At 40.7% G+C, this 25,886-nt stretch overlaps 1 protein-coding gene across 1 annotated transcript in view; it reads right to left on the reverse strand.

Annotated features, from left to right (window-relative positions):
- LRRC75A (leucine rich repeat containing 75A) overlaps positions 1–25,886 on the reverse strand; it is a 78,326-nt gene that overhangs the window by 44,013 nt on the left and 8,427 nt on the right. The window contains exon 2 of the mRNA XM_081941984.1: positions 7,775–7,903. Within this exon, the coding sequence (XP_081798110.1) occupies positions 7,775–7,903 (129 nt within the window). The remainder of the gene's footprint in view (positions 1–7,774; positions 7,904–25,886) is intronic.

Below are 25,886 nucleotides of genomic sequence, written 5' to 3' on the forward strand. Positions count from 1 at the left end.
ACAGTCGAGAGGAAATACTGAGACTTCAGAGAAGAGGAAGAGTTTATAATACCTGATGCCTATCAAGATCAAATCAGGTCTGATGCAGCAGTGGGTTTCAATTTATTGTACTACCGGTTTGTTCGCATGCGCAGAAATGTCCAGGCAGGTGGGCGGAGTCCGCCAGTGGCACCACTACCGGTTTGCCCGATCCAGGGCAAACTGGGAGAAATCCGCCTCTGGTTTGATGTCTGCATTTAACCAATTCTGACCAATTTTGAAAAAAACTAAACAGGACCAAATCTAGTTATAACTGGACATCCCAAAGGTGCTTTTTCAGGAGGCAACTGGACTTTGTTTTTTTCTTTGAAGACATTTCATTTCTTATCCAAGAAGCTTCTTCAACTCTAACAGGATAGTGGGGAATCAAGGATTTATATTCCTTGCAGACAGCTGGTCATTTGCATCCTTTTAGAGGGTCTTTGAAGCACTTAAAGGTTTATCTATGTCGTCCGGAGCACATAGATAAACCTCCAAGTGCTTCAAAGACCCTCTAAAAGGATGCAAATGACCAGCTGTCTGCAAGGAATATAAATCCTTGATTCCCCACTATCCTGTTAGAGTTGAAGAAGCTTCTTGGATAAGAAATGAAATGTCTTCAAAGAAAAAAACAAAGTCCATTTGTCTCCTGAAAAAGCACCTTTGGGACAACCATGACCTGGATGACTGAGATCTCTACAGACTCATGACTGGACAGAAAACTATCAGGAAATTCCCAAATTTTAGATTAGACTAGACTAGAGAGACACAAACATCCCAAATGAAACCAATGGCAAGCCAATTGCCAAGCAAACAGTATGGTGGGTTGATGTAGCCACCAAGAGATGAGTTCACTCTGTTACTTCTGTTTACATTTTTCTACACTCCATCATTGCATAACTAAAGCAGCGTTTCTCAACTTAAAATTTTAAGATTTGTAGGTTTCCCCCGCAAGCAACTGACGAGGGAATTCTGGGAGTTGAAATGCAGACATTGCGAAGTTGCTAAGGTTGAGAAACACTGAGCTAGAAAATTGATGAGAAAGGACAATGATTAAAAATGACAGTTTAAAAGTCTGAAGCAACTCTCTCTGAGCATCCAAGGGCAAGTGCTCAGAACCCTCCCTTCGAAAGCCAAAAGAGAAATAGTTCAGCCAGCAACATCAGCAGATACCTTCCCTAGACACAATTGTAGCCATAGCAGGTCCAAGCCCTATCATATTAGGAAGTTGATTTAAAACTGGGGTGTAATCAATTCCTGGTGCTTCTGTGAATATATACAATTTTTTTTCTTTTTTCTTTTTTTAAACAAGGTGATAAACAGAATAATTAAGCAGACGCCACTAAGTTTGTTACAGAAACAAAGACTCAGTTGGAGAAGAGACTGATGGTGGAAACGATTGAAGGCAAAAGAAGAAAGGGACGACAGAGGATGAGATTGGCTGGATGGAGTCACTGAAGCAGTGGGCGCGAGCTTAAATGGACTCCAGAGGATGGTAGAGGACAGGAAGGCCTGGAGGAACGTTGTCCATGGGGTCGTGATGGGTCGGACACGACTTTGCAACTGACAACAACCCTAAGTTGGGTTCTATATCTGGTGATTGAATCGGCAAGCAATCAACCTGTTTGTAGTATATAACACTAAATTGAAGAGCTTCCAAAACAGTTTTTGATTCTATTCCCCCCACCCATCTCCCTTTTTTCTACTTTCCCTAATTTTGCCAAGCATGATCATTTGTTTCTAGTTCCACATCCATATGTTAATACTTTATTGTCATTGCACCTCATACAGTGAAATTAAATGCCATATTCAGTGTACATTATACATAAGAAAACCATAAAAATAAAACGAAAGCACGCATTCTTCACATTCTATGCAATTGAAATGAAAACCCCTGCGATTGTATTTTTTGTCATGGATTGCACCAGTGAGGCTAAAACCAATTTCGTTGTATACATGATGTACAGTGACAATGAAGGCTATATATACTATTACTATTATATTGCATTAATATTGCACTGTACAGTAGAATTCAATATAGTTACTGCTCTGGAATAGAAGCTGCTTTCAGCCTATTTGTCCTTGTCCTTATTGTCTTGTACCGCCTGCCAGAAAAAGTGCCCAGCAGGAGATGGATCTTTGAGAATGTTTTGAACTTTTTTAAGGCAGCGGGAGCTATAAAGCTCTTCCAAGGAGGGGAAAGGGCAACCAATGATCCTCTGGGCAATGATCTTGACTCTCTGGAGTGCTGTCCTATCTGCCACTGTGCAATTGGCAAACCATACACAGGTGCAGTAAGTTAAAATACTCTCTATGGTGCAGCATTAGAAGGTCACCAGCAGTTTTGCATCCAGTTGTTGTTTCCTATAGATCACCATTCTGTGATCCACCGCCCTCATATGTGGATCACAGTATGCCTAAAAAGGGGGGGGGGGATGGGAAAGAGCACATACTCTAAAATGATACCTTAATTAGCCCATGGCAAAATAAAAATAAAAATCCATATGGTCTGCTAGTCTGTTTAACATAATTAACCATGGGGGGGGGGGGGGTTAGGGGAAATCTGCGTTGGGATCAAGCATGGTAAAAATACTATTATGCTACTACAGAGACAAAGATCACCACCAGGCTCAAAGAAAAATATTGTTCTGAAGTTGACTAGTCATCTGAATCAGGATTCTCCAATCTTGGCAACTTTAAGACTTGTGGACTTCAACTCCCAGAATTCCTCAGCCAGCAAAGTCTTCAAGTTGCCAAGGTTGGAGACCCCTTGAATTCTGAGTAATAATCCAGCTGCTCGAGTATTGCAATATGTGTCATTTTCACATTGCAAACATCTATTATCCATGCTGTTAGGAAAAACTGGAGAGCTTCTAAAGCTAAATAGAATTCAGCTACCTACCGATGGCTTTGTTTATGGTAGCTTTAGTTATTCAACCTCCTGAGAGTTTTGCAACGGGTGCAATTAATTTCTAGTTACCATCTGAAAGTAGCACCATCAAATAAATAGTGATTTAACTATTCAATAAAGTAGGCCCATTAAAAACAACAACGGTGGAAACTCATTTGTAAATCAAGGCGTTTTAGCTATAATTATCATAAATGTCTGCTTAAGGAATGCACCGGATTGCCTAGCAATCAAGTTTCATCATATGCCTTAGCTTGGAAATGTCTCTCCGGGGCATGCCTATTTCTAAAAATCATGCCCTAGATGTTTTGTGCCCCCCCCCCTCCGAACATATACAACTTTCCTTTTTCGCCTCTGCTGGGAAGCATCTAAATGCACCTGCTGTATTAAGTTATTTGTTTATCCCCAATTCAATTGGCTCTTCAGCAGTTTATGCGCTTAGTCCTTGTGACAGAGCAGAATAAAAATATTTCAAGCATTTAGGAAAAGGCTCATTTCCATGTAATCTGCACTCACTATTCTAAGGAAGAAAAGCTCCTATTGTCCTTCTTCGTATGAGGAAAAAACAAGGATTGCTCAAGGGGGAAAGACGCAATACAGTTGTTGTCTATTCAAATAAACACAACCTCCCCAACTTAGATGTTTAGAGTAAGTAACTCAAATGGCAATTATTCTTCCAAATCATCAATAAACAATGCAATGGTAGTTATGAAAAGACTATCTACTCCAAGGAAGAGCAGCTTTTTTTCACCTGCATATGGACGCAGTTTTGGTCGCCACGGTATAAAAAAGAAAAGACTTTAGAAAGAGTACAGAGAAGAGCAACAAAGACGATTAGGGGACTGAAGACTAAGTCATATCAAGAACAGTTGGTAAGAATTGGGTGTGTCTAGTTTAATGAAAAGAAGAACTGGTGGTGACATGATAACAGTGTTCCAATATTTAAGGGGCTGCCACAAAGACAAAGGGGGACACCTATTCTCCAAAGGACCAGAAGACAAGAAGCTATGGATGGAAACTAATCGAAGACAGAATCAACCTAGAACTAAGGAGAAATTTCCTGAAAGAACAATTAATCAGTGCAGTGACTTGTCTCCAGAAGTTGTGGATGATCCAACACTGGAGGTTCTCAAAAATAGATTGCAAAAATATTTGTCTGAAATGGTATAAGGTTTTTTGCTTGAGCAGGAGATTGGACTAGAACAGTGGTCACCAACTGGTGGTCCATGAGAAATTTTGGTGGTCTGCAGAAAAATTATTTGCATTTTTTTATATTGCACTCAATCAGGGGTTCTCAAACTATGTCCCCTGGGCCTGAGTTTTTTGTAGGGGTCGGAGGACGGAAGAAATTCCGACTTGGGTCTGCTTCAGCCTCCTGATGCGGGGCTTTGGGCGAAGGCTGGAGGGAAGTGCCGCTGGTGGCAAAAAGCCGGAGGGCCTTGTTCCAGTGGGACTGCATCATGGCCTGGAACTGGCTGGCAATCTCAGCCCGCTGAGCTTCCAGGTGCCAGTACCTGGCCTTGCACTCCCGCAGGTCTTCCCTCTGCTTGGAAAGCCTGTGCTTGCAGTCCTCAGTGAGGTGGTTCTGCTCCTTCATGGTCAGATTCCATTTGAACTGAGCCAGCTATTTTCCCAACTCTTTCTCGTGGTAGCTGCTTAGCTCCAACAACTGCTTCCTGTTGGGGCCCTAAGGAGCCCGGGTGGGCAGGCAAGGAGTGGCTGGGAGGAGAGGGGCGAGTAGAGACTGGTGAGGAACCCCTTGATGTGAGTAACATTGAGTTGGCCACACCCACTCAGTCATATGACCACCTAACCACGCCCACCCAGCAGGTCATTAGGCAGATCATATTACTGGTCTGCAGGATTTAAAATTATGAATTTAGTGGTCCCTAAAGTCCGAAAGGTTGGTAAGCCCAGGACTAGAAGACCTCCAAGGTCTCTTCCTGTTATTATGAAAAAGCCAGGATACCCCACTATTTGAGTAAGAACACTTCCTTGGTTTAAGGCTACATTTTGATCTTGGCAAACATTTCCAGAATGTTGGAAGCAGGTCACAGGCACACTTAGTCACAAAACAGCGGCCAGACTGGACTTGACAAAGTGGACTTTTCCCAGAAATTGGCAACATTGTTTCCTAGCCCCAGAAAGTATCTTTGCCTAGATGTATTGATAGGGGGAACAATTCCAGCAACAGCATTTTAGACTGCAGCCAATTACTAGTTTTACTTTCTAAAGAGGCCTAGGGGTAGAATTATACCAATTATTGAATGAGCAAGGTCCAAACAAGGCATCAAAAAATTGGAGCCAGGCTGCAAATAACCCCTGGATTCTCTCTCCTGCATTAAAAAGGCCAAATCCCCGCCGTAAATGTTAGACTGTCCTTTGCAGCCAGGCAATTGAGAAATTTCCAATGACTAATATAATCTCATTATAGGAAACAGGCAGTGAGTATCCAGAGAAAGGAACACAATATCCCAAAAAGAGGGAAATAAGCCCAGTAACAAAACAAATTGAAGCGAGGAATTCCCAATGGCAAATAAATATGCAGATCTGTTTAAACAAGAACTACAGCCCTAGAATTAGATATTGAAGGATAGGGAGGAAAATGGAAGAAACGTTTTTATTTGTGCCTGTTTCTTCACAAACTGTTCAGTCAGAGCCACAGAGAAACTGTGTGTCTTGCATACACTCTTAGATATTTTGCAGTTCAGACAAAGGCAAATTCTCTTCCAAGTCAGGCTCAACATCTGGCAACTTCATGGAACATTCATCTGGTTTTCTTGGCAAGAATACAACAGTGGTTTCCAATTTCTTTCTTTTAAGATCCCCCCCCCCCGCCCCACAAATTTCCTAATCTAACTAACTACAGTACAATCTTGGATTTCATGGAGTCTTTCATCTAAGTCTTTCACTAAGTAGGTCTGGCCTTGCTCAACCTTTTGAAATCAATCAAGGTCAGCTAGATCAGTGGTGGATTTCTACCAGTTCACACCAGTTCTCCCGAACCGGTAGCTCTGCCGTCAAACAGAGAGATTCTCTGTTGCTTTGAAAGTGGGGCTGCCCACCTGTCCTGGGTTATACCTATCTTTATTTCAGCTTCTGGAGCCCAGCTGATCAGGGGTGGCAGATAGAATTGCTGCTCCTCAGCTGTTTTCCTTGCTTTCCAAGCAAGTTTCTTTTAAGTGCACATGCACGCGCAGCGAACTGGTAGGAACGTCAGTAGGAAACCACCACTAAGCTAGATGCTCCACCCACCTAACATCTGTGGATTGTACAAAATTTATTGTGACAAAAAAATTAGATATCAGATGAAAAGGATTACCAAGATGACACAGTGACTGAGTTCACACACACTTATCCTGATTTAGAAATCAATCTGGCTAATAATACACCAAACCATGAACTAACAAAACAGACTGAATTTATACTTTATGATAAGCAATCCATATATAAAATTAAAGTTAATGATAACTGCACAATACAATACAATAGTAGAGTTGGAAGGGACCTTGGAGGCCTTCTAGTCCAACCCCCTGCCTAGGCAGGAATCCCTATACCGCTTCAGGCAAATAGTTATCCAACATCTTCTTAAAGACTTCCAGTGTTGGGGCATTCACAACTTCTGGAGGCAAGCTGTTCCACTGATTAATTGTTCTGTCAGGAAATTTCTCCTCAGTTCTAAGTTGCTTCTTTCCTTGATTAGTTTCCACCCATTGCTTCTTGTTCTACCCTCAGGTGCCTTGGAGAATAGCTTGACTCCCTCTTCTTTGTGGCAACCCCTGAGATATTGGAACACTGCTATCATGTCTCCCCTAGTCCTTCTTTCTCTTAAGCTAAACATACCCAGTTCCTGCAACCGTTCCTCATATGTTTTAGTCCCCAGTCCCCTAATCATCTTTGTTGCTCTTCTCTGCACTCTTTCTAGAGTCTTCACATCTTTTTTACATCGTGGCGACCAGAACTGAATACATACAATGTTATGAAATGTAACTGGTAGTTTTTCATTTAACCTGCTTAAGCAAGTTGTGTGGATACAACCTCATTTTTATTAGCTACCACAGCTAAGAGTTTTTAGAATAACAAGAGTTGGAAGGGACCTTGGAGGTCTTTTAGTCCAACCCCCTGCTTAGGCAGGAAACCCTACACCACTTCAGACAAATGGCTATCCAACATCTTCTTAAAAACTTCCAGTGTTGGAGCATTTACAACTTCTGGAGGCAAGTTGGTCCACTGATTGTTTTAATTGTTAGGAAATTTCTCCTTAGGTCTAAGTTGCTTCTCTCCTTGATTAACTTCCACCCATTGTTTCTTGTTCTACCCTCAGGTCTTTGGACAATAGATTGACTCCCTCTTCTTTGTGGCAGTCCCGGTGATATCGGAACACTGCTATCATGTCTCCCCATGTCCTTCTTTTCATTAAACTAGACATTTTCCTCCCTTGTGCTAATGACTGGTTTTTTTTTTTAACATAAGCTCATCTTTTTCATCCATTTCAGTCCAACAGACTTTCTATCACAAGCCCAAAAGTTTTGCCCACATCTAACTACAACCACTTTCACACCCAACAACCCTTTTTGCAAATACTTGTCTCCCAACATTACATCCACCAGTGGCTGCTGAAATATTCCTGGACAGTTGCCTGCATCCTATAAATTCAGCCCCAGAATCAGTCTCTGGTTTGCCACTAGGCAAAACAGAAAAGTTGAGCAAGATGTGAGCCAGTTCACAGAGGAATCAGTTAGCAATTCCTCCTAAGGGATGTGAGCTCTAGCACCCCTCTGTTATAGGTAGCAATTTTACTCTTTCTTTAAACCAACAAAACCCAAAGAACTGCAAGCAAGCACTTACTGGTTTAGGGCAGTGGATGTATCTGGCAAGGCTGATGATCAGGTCATGCGTGATTGGATCAACAAGGTTTCTAAAGCTGGCATAGCGATATAAGACATCATCCAGTGAAGTCGATTCCATTCCCAAATCCTGCAGAGGAACAAGTAAATAAACATTTTGAAGACATCAAACCATACTTAGCTTCCTCAGGGACTGGATGTATTGATAGGTACAGTCCTACAAAGAGGTAACAATCCCATCACAGTACCATTTCCATCATCTTTAGAGGTTGAAATTATCCAGAAATAAGAACTTGTACAAATATATACAAACATTTGTCTGGAACGGTTTAGGGTTTACTGCCTAGGCAGGGGGTTGGACTAGAAGACCTCCAAGGTCCCTTCCAACTCTACTATTGTATTGTATTATGTATTATATATATATATATATATATATATATATATATATATATATATATATATATATATATGTGTGTGTGTGTGTGTGTGTGTGTGTGTGTGTGTGTGTGTGTGTGTGTGTGTGTGTGTTTGTGTTATATATATATATATATATATATATATATATATATATATATATATATATATATATATATATACATACATACATACATACATACATACATACATACATACATACATACATACAAGCAGATGGGGAAAGAGCCATACGTTATTGTTTTGTTCAATCAACCCACTAAATTGGGAGCTCTGGAGATGTCTTGCAGGTTGCCATTATGCTAGTTATTGAAGTAACACATATTCTGGTTACATAATACTAAGCCATAAACTCATTACATTGGATTTCCACAACATACTAACCTCCAGGAAAGGAACCAACACAATAAATGACATAGTTTAGGTTGTTATATGAATGTAGCTTCAATGCAGCTGAATCGGAATTGTCTGGAACGAGGAATGTCTTGGCTTTTCCCTCCCTCACCATTCATACCCCTTAGCTTCACAGAGGAAAAAAAAACATAATAACTGCACTTTTCTTTATGGGCTGCATTAATACCCAATCATCTGGCTTCCTCTCCTAGCAATTTGGCTGTTCCCTTTGCACGGAGTGCACGAACAGACACTGAAACAAGATAAGAACTCTGCACAGAACAACTGTTTTTCCTGTAATGGGGAACTTTTTCATGGCAGGGTGAGTCACACTCAACATGGGTCCAAGCCAGATATATGAGAATTCATCTTCTCTTCACATTTTTTTCACCAAAGAATAAGCTATAATTTAATTTATTTCATGCTTGCATCAATCATTTTTAAGCTGAAGACCCTCCACATATAGTGCCATTCCTCAAATCCCCCAGCCAATATAGCCAAATAAATCCCAACATACTTGGAAAATGCTGGTTGAGAAGGATGATTGGACTTAATGTTTATCTGTCCCATCTTCTGGTTAAATCTCAAGTTTCAGAGGATTAGCTTGATTGTAACATTATGAAAGAGGGAGAAAAAAACTCTCTCCAATTAGCTATGTATATAATGTGTGACTTTATACATCTCTATAATGTCTCCCTCCACACCTTCCTTTGTTGGAGATAAGTTCCATTCCCATCCTCTTAGACTTCTGAAAAGGCCTTAAAGCTTGACTCAACTGGTTGGCTTCGGGCTCCAATGAGATCCTCTATGTGGTGGTAGTTGAGCGAGGTAAAACAGACTTCACTACTGTTTGTAATTAGCCTCTTTAATTCTTACTAATTTTAGTTATTTTTCTATTTATTTTTTTATCATTTGGTCAGCCACTCAGAATCACTTCAACAATCAGCTGAGCAGCATATAAATTTAGTAAATAAATAAAATAAACAGACTTTGTGTTAATTCATGGCAGAGAGTTTTTTCAGAACTACTTAGCCCTAGTATACTTTTGATAAGAAATTCAGTATTATTCAACCTTTTGAACTTTTTTGAGTCTGAAACTTCTATATTACTCGTACTATATCTAAAGCTTTATCAATGAGAATGGCATGAATTCAAGCCAAGGCTGGAAATAGCTGTGCATCCATCAAGCAATGAGATCCTTTCCACTTTCATCCTTACCCATTCTGGCAATTTTCCAGCACGGAGCAAAATAGAAAGCAAATCAGACCCGAATGGGACAATTTGTCTTTCAGAGTGAATGCATAAGCCATCATTACTGGCCAGACTCCCCTGTTGCACTGCATGACTATTTAGCACATTTAAAAATGAAATGCGTATAAGGACAAGAATCAAAAAGCAACTTCTTTTATGCCTATATAACTGACAGATACAATAGTTTTATGGAAGGCTTCAGCAACATTATAGTTATTGATGCCGGCCCTCGAGGCCCACTGTTTTTCTTTTTTTTAGGCAAAGCAATTTTGCTTCAAGTCAATTTTATTTACAAAAACTCTCAGAAATTGAGGTTGTTCAACAGGAACAACAACGCACAGCCTAAAATCTTGCTTCTTCCCATAATGTACTAGAAAAAAGCAATCAGGAGGCTGTCTTTTCAAAAATATCTAGCGTTTAACTCTCTCACCAGGTTACCATTCTGTAAAGCAGAAGAGAATGATGACAGCTGTCAGGGCTCCAAATAGCATCCAAAAGTAAATCAGAGTCCAAGGCAAGGTATTGCTCAAAGTTCCAATTTATTAAGAGAGCCATGTTGGCACATCTGGGAAAACCTGAATCTGAAGGCTTCTGGGTTTTCCCACCCAGTTGAAAGTTCAAGATCTTGCCCCCACACCCACAAGTCCATCACATGGTCCAATCTTCCACTGCCATGCTGGCAGCTTCCACCCATCCAGTTCTACTCAGGTGCAGAGGTGCAAAGACAAAGGATGACCTTGGTTTTCTACAAAGAATTTTGTTATGGCTACATATCATCTAACTCTGTGCAATCCCCCCACCCATTTTCCCACAATAGAATATGCATAGTAGAATAATAGAATGTGTGGCAGGCCTAAGATCCACAAGAAAAGATGGCTGCAGGCCTGACAGCCACTTACTTAGTGAAGTCCTACAAGCTGCTTTTTTGAACAAAGGCAGTGTGCTGTTGGATCGGACCCCTGGCTAACCCATCTAATCCAGCAGACTGTTTTTACGGTGGCCAACTAACTGCAAAGGAAGGCAGTCTGTATTTTCCCAAAATATTTTCTATGTTTCATAAGTTTATTAATAACAGATGGCAATTACAAATACAATATTAGGTAAGATAGCAGTTTTAAACTGTTTTTAAACATAAGTGATTATCCTTAGAAAGTATATGTGGAAATCTGCTGAGGTAAATTTCACCTGAAAATTAGCTTGATTTCATTGAGAGCACTTTCAATTCAAATTTTTCCAACAACCTTCAGCATTACAAGTAGTCGACTTAAAACTGGTTGTTTAAGAACTGTTGGAAGTTACGACGGCCCATAAAGCAGTTTTGACCCTCAGTCACGTAATCATGGTTTGGATGCCTGGCAACTTGTTCGCTCTTACAACTGGTTGCCAAGTGCCCTACCATCAGGTGATGGCCATTTGCAGTCTTCTCTGTCAGCTTCCCCAGAAAATCAGTGGGGAAGCCAGCATGGAAGGTGGCAAGCTGCTGCCACCTGCTGAGAGGACTTCCTCCCATCTCTTGGGGCTGGATGAAAAGAGCTGCCTGCCAAGGGGAGCTGAACTCCCTCTGAGGGATGAGAAACAAAGCTCAGATCTTGATGATTTGAACTCTGTTTCTGCACTCTTTGGAAGGAGTTCTCTTCTCCATGTTCCTTTGGCGGGGTGGAGAAATCGATCATGAAGAACTAAGCTCCATTTCTGCACCCCATCAAAGGCATTCCCTTCCATGCACAGAGTGGAACTGATATCCTTCATTAGGCAGTTCTTTCAGTGAGCCTCTAGTGAAGAGAAAGCTGAAATCCAAGCAAAGAGTGGAGTGCAGTAAGATAAGGAGCGTGAGGTCCCTCAAGTGGGTAGAGAAGGCTTTGGGAAGCTTGGGGGAAAGCTACATGTGTGTCTCCCTTCGTTCAGTGGCTCAAAATCCTGCATTTTAGCAAGTGGAAACTTGCAGAGTCTCCACCTCCCCCGCCCCAAGTACTCCTTGCTCCTTTCCTGGGACTCTGCCCATTTAATAACCCACACAATCGTTTAACAACCACAATGTCAGGATTGCACTCATTAAGCCAAGCAGTCACATTGGCAGTCACATAATACCTCACTTAAGGACTGTTTCACTTAAGATCCACACAGGCTCTATAGTGGATGTAATCCAAGGACTACCTGTAGCAGTATGCTATGCAGATACAATGTTGAAAGTGAAGAATCATCTTACCATTAACATGGAAGGAGGAGAAAGCTTCTGCAGTCAGGTGGGAGAAGACTGGGGAGAAGTCAGCCCACCTCACTTGACCTACGGCAGGGGTGTCCAAACTTGGGAACTTTAAGACTTGTGGACTTCAACTCCCAGAATTCCCCAGCCAGCCATGCTGGCTGGGGAATTCTGGGAGTTGAAGTCCACAAGTCTTAAAGTTCCCAAGTTTGGACACCCCTGACCTACGGGTTGTCTCAAGGACTGGTTCTCTCTCCTCTGCTTTTAAGGTTTATATGAAGCCACTGAGAGTGGTCATTCGACAGTTTGAGATCTGGCAACATCAGTGTGCTGATTTCATCCAACCCTTTATTGCTACCAGACCATGAAAGACACTGTCCAAGTTCTTTTCTGATATTTAGAAACTGTCAGAGTCTGGAAGGGAGAGAACAGAATGAAACTGATCTGTGATAAATTGCTAATTTTACACTGAGATTCTTAGATGCCGTCCCAGTTGTTCCTAGATCAACAACCTTTACCCTTGAAGAAGTAGGTTCACAAACCGAGGTTTCTTCTGGACTCACGGCTCCCATTGGACCAGCAAGGTGAAGTGATAGCCAGAAGGGCCTATGTCCAGTTTTACTGAAGTACCAGTTGTGACAGTACTGGGCAGGAGAACCTGGCTACAGTGATTCAGGTGTAGGAGATGACCAGGCTGAGGCCAAGGGATAAGGATCAAGCAAGTTATCCATTTGGAGTCTTTTCACGCCCACAAGAAAGAGTCCAGTCATCCTTGAATCCGTTTACTGCCTTGAACATTGGTAGTTCAGATTCTTGTTTAGAGGATGCATGAATCAAACGTATACTCGTTTTGGATCTAACCCTCACTCCCAATTTCTAATGCCTGACCTCATGCCCTCATTACCCATCCATCCCAGCTAGACTACTACAATGTACAGGTAGTCCTCGACTTACAACCACAATTCAACTCAAAAATTCTGTTGTTAAGTGAGTTTTGTCCCTTTTTATGGCCTTTCTTACCAAAGTTGTTAAGTGAATTCCTGCAGCTGATAAATTAGTAACCCAGTTGTTAAGTAAATCTGGCTTCCCCACTGATTTTACTTGTCAGAAGGTCACAAAGGTGATCACATGATCTTGGGACACAGCAACAGTCATAAAAATGAACCCATTGCCAAGCGTCTGAATTTTGATCACATGTTCATGGGATGCTGCTAAGGTCATAACTGTGGGGGAAAAAAGGCAAAATTTTTAGTGCTGTTGTAACTTTGAGCAGTTATTAAATGAGCTGTTGTAAGTTGAGGACTGCCTGTACTCTACTTGGAGCTGTCCTTAAAAACCACTTGGTAATTGCAATTGATCCGACATTGAATGGATCATATACTTTCTGATTCCTGGCATTGGGGGACACATAATTCTAGTTTTGCAGATCCTGCCAATTGGTTTTTGTTAAAATATTCATGACTGGGAGAGACATGGTAACAAGATCAGCCAATGAATAGGCATAGCAACTAAGTCAGCCAATGGGAGGTTAAACAGATCTGAGTCTGTGCAGAGAATTGAAACTGAAACTTAGCAGTCTGTCTGGGCTTGTCTGCTGATATGAAACTGACTACTTGTGTTTGCCTGTAATTATCCTGCCTTGTGTTTACTTGGAAGAGCCACCTGTTGGTATTGTACATTGATTCATCTATTCTTATGTATATAAAGAAGTTAATGAATCCTGCTGCATCAGTTATTTGTGTGTGCTTCTGGATTTGAATTTATGCAACAAACTCTGACAGTTTTCAGCTACAATGTTTGACCTATGAAATTCTTTATGACTTGGTACCCAGATATTCACAACACCACCTACAACAATCAGTACCAGCCCAACCGATCAGATTAAACATGAGAAGCTGCTACAAATCTCATATTTTTCAAGGCGAGAAGAGCTGAAGTGAGAAGGTGCTGTTTTTCTTTTGCAGCACTGATGCTCTGGAACATCTTCTTGATGGAGATTAGACCAGCCCACTCTTTGTTAATGGTTCAAAAACTATTGCAGAGGGAATTGTTTCGGTGTCTTCCCCTGATTTTATGATGCCATGTTTAACTTTCACTTGTATTGTCTTTACTATTGCTTTTGTTTCCAGACTGCTTCGTAGTGCTGTTATTTATGAAGTTTCAGTGTAGTGATGTTACTGCATATGTATGTTTTAAATTGTCTTTTTATATTCTATGCAACTCACCGAGGGTCTTTTTTAATGCAGCGGGATAGAAACATATTTAATTAATTAATAATAATAAAGTAAAAAAGATCAGAGGATCACAAATAACACAGACAGTAACAACTCTATAATTTGGCAAGCTGCAACAATAAAGGTAAAGGTTCCTCTCGCACATAAGTGCTAGTCATTCCTGACTCTAGGGGGTAATGCTCATCTCCGTTTCAAAGCCGAAGAGCCAGCGCTGTCTGAAGATGTCTCCGTGGTCATATGGCCAGCATGACTAAACGCCAAAGGCGCACGGAATGCTGTTACCTTCCCACCAAAGGTGATCCCTATTTTTCTACTTGCATTTTTACATGCTTTCGAATTGCTAGGTTGGTAGAGGCTGAGACAAGTCACGGGAGCTCACTCTGTTACATGGTGCTAGGGATTCGAACTGCTGATCTTTCTAATCGACATGCTCAGCGTATTAGCCTCTTAGCCACTGCATCCCTTGCTGCAACAGTACATCTCTCTATTATCAGGAAGAAAACTTTTTTAAAAATTGAAATCTCAGAGGACCAGCCCATCAGCTTAGATAGAAAAATCTATTCTGAGAAGGCAAATATTATTGTTCAACGCATATCTAGGCTTATAATTAGAAGATCTTATAAGGATTGTGTGGTACTGAGCACAAACTGAATGCTGAAAGAAAACAAAGTTATAGATAATGTTTCCTAAACTGTCTCTTTCATTAATTCCTTCTGAGTTGTTTCAAAGCTTTCAAAACAATTACATGACAACAGAGAGTCACATTTTCATCCCACAAGTTTTTAAATGCTTGAGCAGACACATAACTTAGGCATATAATTAAATTAAAACGGCATTTAGGAAAGAAAATCATAGATGGGAGGGCACTTTAACAGGAAACGTTGAAGCTGGGCTGCTCTGAAGGACACTAAAGACACTTTAAAACATGCCCTTAATTAAATTCCAAGGGAGTCGAGCTTAATTGCACCCTGTCTTTCGGCATACAGAAGCAATGACTTTCCTCACAGATTTGGGATAGCTAAATTGCCACCAGGAACAACGTCAATCAGAAACATAAAACAGAAGTTCCATAAAGGACACCAATTGTACCAAGCTTTCCAATGTTCACCAGCTGCTCAGTATTATGGTAGACGTATGATGGTTACTTTCATAATAGCTAACCATGCTTTGGCAAGCATTCGTACTGAATGATTACCAGAGCAGAAAGGCGATGTATAAATCAGATATAGAGTAAATAAACAATTTTGTGTTCATTGTTTTAATCCAGTAGATGCTCCTAACGTGAATACTATACAACAGTTACACATGGAAAAATAGTGTCGGAGAAGGGTGGAAGCGACACCAAGAGAAATGGCCAAAGCTATGTAAAGGGCAGCAACTGTAATACGAAGCAATGGCCTGCCATCTAAGAGGGAAACTGTAATAAACAATTGCAACCAGTCTGCCTTCCATTGAGGACCTGTATACTGACAAACCAGAAAGAGGGTTGAGAAAATATCTACAGACCCCTCACATCCTGTACATAAATTATGTCCCTCAATACTACAGGGCAGTGATGGCTAAACGTTTTACGGCGTGTCAAAATTGCGCTCACGTCCTATTGTGTGCACATGCCCATTCAATCTCCTTCCTCCTGTGCATGTGCACACAACTGCTTCCCAGGCTCCAGATGCTTTCCTGAAGCCTGGGGAGAGCAAAAAATGGCCCCAATGGGCCAACCAGAAGTTTGTTCCTGAACTTCCGGTTGGGCCGTTGGGGCCCTTTTTCGCCCTCCCCAACCTCCGGAGGCTTTCCTGAAGCCCGGGGAGGGCAAAAACGGCCTCCCCTGGTCCTCCGGAAGGGCAAGAAACCAGCTGGCTGGTGCACGCATGCATGCCGGAGCTGACAGCTGGCGTGCCACCAAATATGTCTCTGCGTGCCACAGGTTCTCCATCATGGCTATAGGGCATTGCACACCAAAACAACTAGACACAAGAACAGTTTTCCCCCCATGCCATCACTTCGCTAAACAACTAATTCCCAGAACACTGTCTTATGCTCTAGGATGTCAAACCACATAGTAGAGCTATATTATTATTACCCTTCTCATCTTTCCTATTACCTATCCCTTTAGCATGTTATGACTATAACTTTGTTGCTTGTATCTTATGATTTATGTTGATTCCTTTATTTACTATCCTACGATTATCACTGAGTCTTGTATCTTATGATTTAGGATTGTATTTTATGATTATGAACATGATTTATCAGGTTGCTTGCATGTACACCGAGAGCTTATGCACCGCAGCCAAATTCCTTGTGTGTCCAATCACATTTGACCAATAAAGAATTCTGTTCTGTTCCATTAAATTAATTATCTCTGATGCAATAGACTGTTGAAGACTTTTGTTTTTCTCCTCACGCAAGTCAACAACCAAATGCTCTAAACTGTGGGAAAAGACGTAAGAACATATTCATAAAACCACTTCAGTCATCATGACCTTTAAGTGCTTCTTAAGTTCCAGGAAGTGAACTGATTCTTAGGCTGCTAGATTGGGATAAAGCAGCACTCATATGACAAATTGTATAACAAAGATGAAGAAGTTGTATCCTCCATGACCACTACTGGTGAATATTGGTGTTACAAGTTCTCATCATTTTAAATACAGAAGTACATAAATCTCTAATGAAAAAGATGTATTAGGTACAACATAATCTAAAAAAAAAAAACCCAAAGGAACATCCCCACTCCCATCACCACACAATTTATATAATTGGGCTCCTAATAAATATTAAGGGAAACCCCCAGCTGGCAAAACATTACCCAGTCAGGGATTGGACTGTGGGACTGGTTTAAATCCATCCTCGGCCATGAAAACTAACTGGGTGACTGAGCCCATCGTTCTTTCTCAACCATCCTGTCTTACAGGGTCACTTTTATGGCAATGAAGTAAAATAAAATGAAGGAATGTCTCCATATAAACTGCCTTCACTCTTGGAGGAAAAGTGGAATATAAAATTGGCAAATAAACATAAATAAAATTACATGGCTTTGGTTAAAACAAGGGGTGGGGAAGCTTTTCAGTAGTTCTCTTGACTTTTTTTAAAAAAAAAAACCTACATTGCCTATAGCTAAGAGTAGGCACAGCATGTGTATTAGCAACAGCTCCCTTCAGGATTAAAGTGAAACATCTCTTTCATATCAGATTAGGAGGCCCATTTTGTTTCATTATTACACATTACATTCAAAACCCAAGTTTGTTCTGGAAGAATGATGTCTTATGAAAAAGGACGTAAAATTGGAGACCATAAAACTAGCAAATTTACTTTTCTGGAATACATCTTAAAACCAGCTTGTTGAGTTGATATCAGACAGCCATCTTTTAGCCAGGTTTACATGCTATAATGGCTTCTTAACAATAATTAACACTACTGGGGGATAACACAGGCTTTCTCAGCCTGAGCACCTACCATATACATGGCTTTCAGCTCCCAACATACACAGCAATCAGAGGTGGTATTCTACCGATTCGGACCGGATCACCTGAACGGGTAGCGGAAATTGCAGATGGCTCCGCGCCCAGCTCTATGGCATCCCATTTAGGCCATATTTTTTTTGCCAAAAGTGCATGTGCAGAAAGATCTGCGCATGTGCGGAGGTGGCTTGCGCGTACATTTGCGAACCGATAGGGAAGGTAAGTGTATACCACCCCTGTCAGCAATGACTGTTGAGAGGGATGTCTGGGAATTGAAAACCACACATTTGGAGAGTATTGCAGGTTGGGAATGTTCACAATAGATGAGTCATGCCACGCCACGCCACATCACACCAGGATCTGCATAATCACACCAAGAGTATACACGATTAGAGTGTAATATGAATCAGGTCTCTGAATATATCAGTGAATGCAAATGAAGTGGCTGAGCGAACTCTTAGAAATTCTATTTTGAAAACTTAACTGGTCGCATAGATGACTTTATCAGTAGCAGATTTGATAGCCCATTTACTATATTCAGGTTTAATATGAATTAACCCAGAGTATTTTCAATTTGCCAAAAAAATCGCTCAGCAACATTTCAGGACTAATATGTGGAGCAGAAGAGAGGATGCAAGAAAAGAAAGAATCTCAAAGTTATATGTGCATTTATTTGCTAGAGGGAATTACATCTGGAACCTGATTCACTGACTTTCTCATAAGAACATCTTTAATTTTAAAAAATATGAATAACTTCCTAGAGATCACAACATGGATATAACAGAAAATCTCATTCTGGTCCTTTTTTTATTAGATGTTTAGAGGCAGAGCAGAATCATTCCATACATAAAGGGCTTTAGGATAGGAGAATAGTAATCAAGATGGATAGATATGTTTGTGGTGGGTACATTTGGATGACACAACAAGCCAGGCTTGTGGCTTAGCCTGGAATATGCCACGTTATACCCTCTGATTCCCTGTGCCCACTTCAGAGTTTTTGTCAAATTATAACTCATTCTGCAAGCTAGTTTTTTAATGCACACCACTGTTGTGCTAGTTTATGTGTATGCACCACACATTCCTTTACTGTATGTCTGTGTGGTGGAGTGGGTGTGTATGTGTGTGCATATGCACAGAAATGCAAACACTCAAATACATCCTTTACTGGATGTTTGCAGTTTTCCCTCTTAAAGTTTGCTTTTCTTTTTGTTCTTCCATTTGAAAGACTTTCATTTTGGGTCACTTATTTGATCTAGTGCCTGGAGCGGAAAAGCACATTGGCCTTATCTCTGAAATAACTCTGAACAAAGACATAATTGTTAGTTATACAAACTCTTCAGGATAACTGAGCCAAAGAAGCCAGAAACCATGCCTCTCCCTACCCTTGTGGTTTCTTCCAACAGCCTCAACAACTCTTTCTGAAGTCATATAGGACAAAGTGGAAGATAGATGAGGGCAAACAGAACTTTCCCACCAGTGCTTAAAAGCCTCAGCTTTGTTTTTTTAGGACGCATAGATGTAATATAGATATATCACAGATATAATGCACAGCAAGGATATCAGAGAATTCATGGTAACAAGCCACGTCAAGCAAGAATGCATTTTGGACATACACAGCAAATTCAGAAGTTGCCAGGTGTACTAATTACTATCAAACTTAAAGTATTGACTACAATGTAAATATAATGGTGATATGAACAATTAATATTATTACAAATGTTAGTACTACTGCTATTACATTATTAGAGTAGTTAAAATTGATAGGAAGACAATGGAGAATGGAGAACTACAAAGCTAAACATGAATGCCAATGCAGAAGGCTGTATAACTACCGTATTTTTTTGAGTATAAGACACACCAGAGTATAAGACGCACCAAGGTTTAGAAGAGGCAAATTAAAAAAGAAGTAGGTAGGTAGGTAGAGGGATAGAGAGGGAGAGAAATACAGTAGGTAGGTAGGGAGAGAGAGAGTAGGTAGGTAGGTAGATAGAGGGATAGAGAGAGAAATACAGTAGGTAGGTAGGTAGGGAGAGAGTGTAGGTAGGTAGGTAGATAGAGGGATAGAGAGAGAGAAATACAGTAGGTAGGTAGGGAGAGAGAGAGTAGGTAGGTAGGTAGATAGAGGGATAGAGAGAGAAATACAGTAGGTAGGTAGGGAGAGAGAGAGTAGGTAGGTAGGTAGATAGAGGGATAGAGAGAGAAATACAGTAGGTAGGTAGGTAGGGAGAGAGTGTAGGTAGGTAGGTAGATAGAGGGATAGAGAGAGAGAGAGAAATACAGTAGGTAGGTAGGGAGGGAGAGAGAGAGAGTAGGTAGGTAGATGGAGAGAGAGAGAGAGAGTAGGTAGGTACTAGATAGGTAAATGTTTCCAGGTGTATGTATCCATGTGCTGGAGAAGGAAATCACTTCCTGCATCATCTAAGACTTGTTTCTGCTGGCACAGCACTTGATCAATATAATTCTCATCAATCACTCTAAATAAAGAGCTTTCAGAAAGGGGGAAAAAAAATTTGCACTCCCCAAAACGCCCCCTTTTTTTTCCAAATAAAAGGCATGAATAGCATTGGGGGGGGCTTGCAGAATACTCCTGGGAGGGCGGGGGGGAGACAAAAAGAGCAGAAAAATTGCATGCATAGCCCTATGGAAGCTTATAGAGTGCTGCTGGAGGGGGGGGGAAACGGCCCATTGTTTGCTCATTTCTGCCCTCCCCAGCCCCCAGGAACTCTCTGAAAGCCTCCATAAGACTAGGCACGGCCATTTTGGTAAAGGGGGAGGGGCTTCGGGAGGCAAAAAAATGCTGTATTCGATGTATAAGACACACCCAGATTTTCAGCCTCTTTTTTGAGGAAAAAGGTGTGTCTTATACCCCGAAAAATACGGTACTTTATATTGTTATGTATGTCTTGTTTTTTCTATTGTTGTTGTGGTTGTGTTTTTCTTTCTGTTTTTAAAGATAAAAATGTTTAATAAAAACTATTTTAAAAAAAGACGTTGCCAGGTGGCAGTTGGTGTTGCTACCCCACTGCACAAACCAACAGGAAGCAGGAAGTGCCAATGAAGGTGGCTCAAGTACTCTTGAAACTTCTCAAAGGAATCCTCCCAACCAATTGTATCGTAAGAAGAACATTTACTTAATCTCTAATTTCCTGAAAAAGCTTAGCTCCTGCTCTTCCCCAAGTTTCCTATGTTTCACACTAGTCATATTGAGCGCCCAAAGGCCAATTAGAGAACCAAAGTCCTCCAGTTTTCCTTGTAGTTTTTGGAACATGCTTGGAGCACCCCAAAATGCTTTAAAAAACGGATGCGATGAAGGTTATGACCACCACGTCGATTCTACAGTAGCTGGACATAACAATGACTGTATTCATACCACCCACTCAATTACATTACTGAAATAGGTTCCTAAACAATAACCACACAAAGTGAACATCTGAGCCAGCAGTCATCAACTAGTGGTCTGCTTCAGCCTCCTGGTGCGGGGCTTTGGGCAAAGGCTGGAGGGAAGCACCAATGGTGGCAAAGAGCCGGAGGTCCTTGTTCCAGTGGGACTGCATCATGGCCTGCAACTGGCTGACCATCTCAGCTCCCTGAGCCTCCAGGCACTGGTATTTGGCCTTGCCTTGCACTCCTGCAGGTCTTCCTTCTGCTTGGAAAGTGTATGCTCATAACCCTCAGTGAGGTGCTTCTGCTGAGCCTCCTTCTTAAATCAGATCCAATTTGCACTGAGCCAGCTGTTTTGCCTCCAGGCACTGGTACCTGGCCTTGCCTTGCACTCCTGCAGGTCTTCCCTCTGCTTGGAAAGCCTATGCTCATAATCCCCAATGAGGTGCTTCTGCTGAGCCTCCTTCTCAGTCAGATTCAATTTGAACTGAGCCAGCTGTTTTGTCAACTCTTTCTCGTGGTGGCTGCTTAGCTCCAACAACTGCTTCCTGTTGGGGCCCTAAGGAGCCCGGGCAGGCAGACGAGGAGTGTCTGGGAGGGGAGGGGCGAGTAGAGGCCAGCAAGGCGCCCCTTGACGTGAGTGACATCAAATTGGCCATGCCCACCCAATCACATGATCACCTATCCACGCCCACTCAGCCTGTTAGTAGGCAGATCATATTAGTGGTCCACGGGATTTACAATTATGAATTTAGGGGTCTCTGAGGTCCAAAAGGTTGGGGACCCGATCTGAGCAATACATTAAGCCACAAACATAACAATAACCAAGAATAACTGCACAAACCTACAGGAAGCAGGAAGTGCAAATGAAGGTGGCTCAAGTACTCTTGAAACTTCTCAAAGGAATCCTCCCAACCAATTGTATCATAAGAGGAACATTTACTTAATCTCTAATTTCCTGAAAAAGCTTAGCTCCTACTCTTCCCCAAGTTTCCTATGTTTCACACTAGTCATATTGAGCGCCCAAAGGCCAATTAGAGAATCAAAGTCCTCCAGTTTTCCTTGTAGTTTTTGGAACATGCTTGGAGCACCCCAAAATGCTTTAAAAAACTGATGTGATGAAGGTTATGACCATCACGTCGATTCTACAAACATAACAATAACCAAGAATAACGTTAGTCATGTTAAAAATTTTGTATGAAAACGTCTAGGCTTTACCTGACCCAATTAATCATGTTGTGCAGCCTAACTGTACCCCTTTGCTATTTACTAGCTTGTCTCTTCTTTTATTTAATTTAAGTCTAATAAGGGGCTCTCCCACCTAAGGGTGGATATTGTATCATATTTCATTACAATCCCAAATCACTTTACCAGCAACGACTTCTTTAGTAAGAGCTGCAGCTTATAGCTGAATATGGCATGGAAGGCAAAGAGCAATATATTATTATTATTATTATTATTATTATTATTATTATTATTACTTGAACTTATTAGTCGCCCCCTCTCCCCACAGGGACTCGGGGCGACGTACAAAAGTATTATATAGCGTACAGAGGAGGTAAGAATAAATAAATAAGTTACAATACCTAAAAAAGTTAAAACCCCAGTGAAATTAACCCTTAAAAACTAAAATTACCAATTAAAAATGCCCTGGGCTGGAGAGGTTGTAGTATTATGCCAGGTCAGCTAGTCGAAACAGGTAGGTTTTCAGCTTCATACGGAAGGAGCGAAGGTCGGTTGTTGTCCTGATGTCTGGGGGGAGGTCATTCCAAAGGGTGGGGCCCACTACAGAGAAGGCCCTACTCCTGGGCGCTGCCCTCTGGCACTCTCTGGAGGACGGCACCCGGAGTAGTCCCTCTCTGTGTGAGTGGACGGGTCGCAGGGATGTATGAGTGCATTATCACTCCTTATATATGGTCTCCATTCAAATTCACAGTGACTCCCCATTCCCTGCCACAAGCTTTGCCCTACATTTTAGGGAAATGTCACTGAAAAGTTCCAGGCAAGATAAGGTGTTCCTACAAATTCATTCTCCCCCCGCCCACCCCAGGCAGATCTTAGCAGAATGTTTATCAAAGCAGATTTAGATCTGACGTAGAAAAAGGCATATGGTCCACTCCGTTCTGGGATTATATCATTTTCAGATCCAAGCAGATAGCTCAGAAATATAAATTCTTCCCTACACAGATTCTTTCTGGCCTGCCAAAAACTGTGTCTAGATAAAAAAAAATTTTTTTTTAAAAAAAACCCAGGAATTCTTCAAAATCTAAGGTGATCCTTACTGAGGTTCCGGGTCTCACATTACCACCTCAAACACATCCACTCCAGCAAGTGAAGATACTTTATCACTGCCGATTCCTTCTTCAGGCATTGAGAACAAAGGTAAAATCTCATTCACACAACTTCACTCACCAATCTGATAAGAGTGTACTGTGATCCCTTAAAGCTTGCATGAAAATACATTTATTTGCTAAGATGCTCCAAGACTTTGGGTTTGGGGGAGAGGCAGAGACTGCAGCAACGAACAAATACAGCTACCTGTTTAGAAACACCGAGGAAAGTTGATTCTTGCAATGTAGATCCAGGAGTGGAGAGGCACAGTTTTTTAGGCACCAGTGAAAAGGATTGGATAAAACAGGAAGCCAGAGAGGTAGGTTATATGTGGGGGAGAAAAGAACTGGTACACAATTTTCTAGAAGAAAGATCCTTTTAAGGATCTTTGTCCAGTTCAATTGGTGAGTTTAGCAGAATTTCTTTTAAGGGACTGAGAAATTCCACCAGATCTCCCTTATTCTCTGTTATGGCATCCGGGGAAGGTTGGTTCAGTTTGTTCAGCATTGAAATATAATCTAGTCTGATATTTTGACACTAGGGAGAAAAGGAGTGGGTGGAGGAAGGATACCAAGCACTTTTAGCAAGACAGAATTTGAGGAGAGGATATGAAAATATAGTTACAAACCTAAATTTGGTTTTATTACTTATTACATAAAAAATAATTCATGACACGACAGATAAAATTGCATTATCACTCCTACTTAGAAAATAATTCAAGTAAATACCTAGTAGGCCCAATCCTTTATTCATTATTATGTCTTGTTTAGTTTTACTGGATTTATTCCCAGGAAAATATATTAAGTGAAAAGAAACAACCTCCAGAATTGCAAAATTCACATATAGTTAATTAGTTACTGTAGTTCTACCTCCTTAAGAGTAAATAAAACTCCAATATTGTTCATAGGATAAAGAGAAAAGAACTTCACACAGATTTTCTTCCAATATTTTCTCAAACTTCTAAATTTGGAAAATAAAACTCTTGAAAGAAAAGGGAAACTTCCCCATGTCCCGGTTTATCTTTTTATTCTAGCAGCACATCCAATTAGGTAGGTCTTTTTTTTTGTGTGTGTGTGCTTGGATGTTGCTGACAGAATGCTGCTATCCTTTAATTTATGAGTTTTCTTGCCCTTATCTTAATTGGCAAGTTTTCATTAAATGTATAATTGATATATACAGGGTAAATATGCTCACAATTTGAGCTTCTCTTTTTTTAAATATAAAAAGTTTTTAATTAGATAAACATTAAAAACATTGGACCCATAGTGTGACATTTCTGGCATAAACATTTCCGTATAGTGATTAGATCTTACAACAATTACATTTTATATCCATTACATAGGTATGTGTAGTCGGTCAGATTACCTGTCCATTGAAGCCTTCTTTTATATAATTACTAACCATACAAATACATATCTAATTCCTACCTATCACACATTCTTACTACCATATTTTCCAACTCTTAACTTGTCTGTGTTTTTCTGTCCCGGCCTTAAGCTTCTCTTCAGGTGACTATTCAGACATATATACCTAGCTTCTTGATCACAATATATAAGTGGTTCCTTACTGGATTTCTGAACATTGTTCTAGGGTAACAGACTATAGATTTTTGATGGTGTTTTTATTAAATTATATAATACAGCTATTCCATCTGTTTCTGAGAGACTTTCACCAACCTGTGGAATCAAAATACCGGTAGGTCTCAGATGAATCTCTCAATACAATCGTTTAATCTACATGTACCAAATTTTGGATTGGAAGCTCTTACTGTAGCACTTTTGCATATCTACTCAAAACAGCCAGTGCAAGTTAAGGTGTCAGACAAAGTGCCAAAAGAACTAGGTTGCAGTCCACCTTCAGGCCATAAAACCACACTGAGTAATCAGCTCTCTTAGATATTTTTTGTTCTGTTGAAAAATATGAGGAAGGACTACAATGTACACCTGAACAAAAATGGTTTATAAATCTAATACATGAAAATTTCATTTCAGACTTGGTTCCCAATGTGATGGTTCAGACATTGCTGCAAAAAATAAGTCTCTGTAAAAGTGCAGAGAATGACAAAATAACAGTTCATCCTACACATCCCTCTTCCCCATTCACTACACAGACTGCAGCAGAGAATATGGTCTGTAGGTGTCTGGAACTTGCAGAAAAGATTTTTGTCAGCAAAGCATGCAACGTGAAGTGGAGATGGGGCCATAGTACAAAACATTTATTTTATGAAATGACTAACCAGAAAACTGTATCAACAAAACATAGTTATTTTGTGCAATGCTGTTCCAGATTTCATGCCAATCCTTTTCAATACATTGTTAACACTGTCAATTAACAGTGCTAACAAGCACTTTGGATACTATATTGTATTCAAGTATAGTAGGAGATATTCAATTGGTGTACAGTTTCCAGGTGAAAGCCATGTTTTTCTGA

This window comes from Natrix helvetica, assembly GCF_964273705.1.
Source record: "Natrix helvetica genome assembly, chromosome: 2".
In the NCBI taxonomy this organism is placed as follows: domain Eukaryota; kingdom Metazoa; phylum Chordata; class Lepidosauria; order Squamata; family Natricidae; genus Natrix; species Natrix helvetica.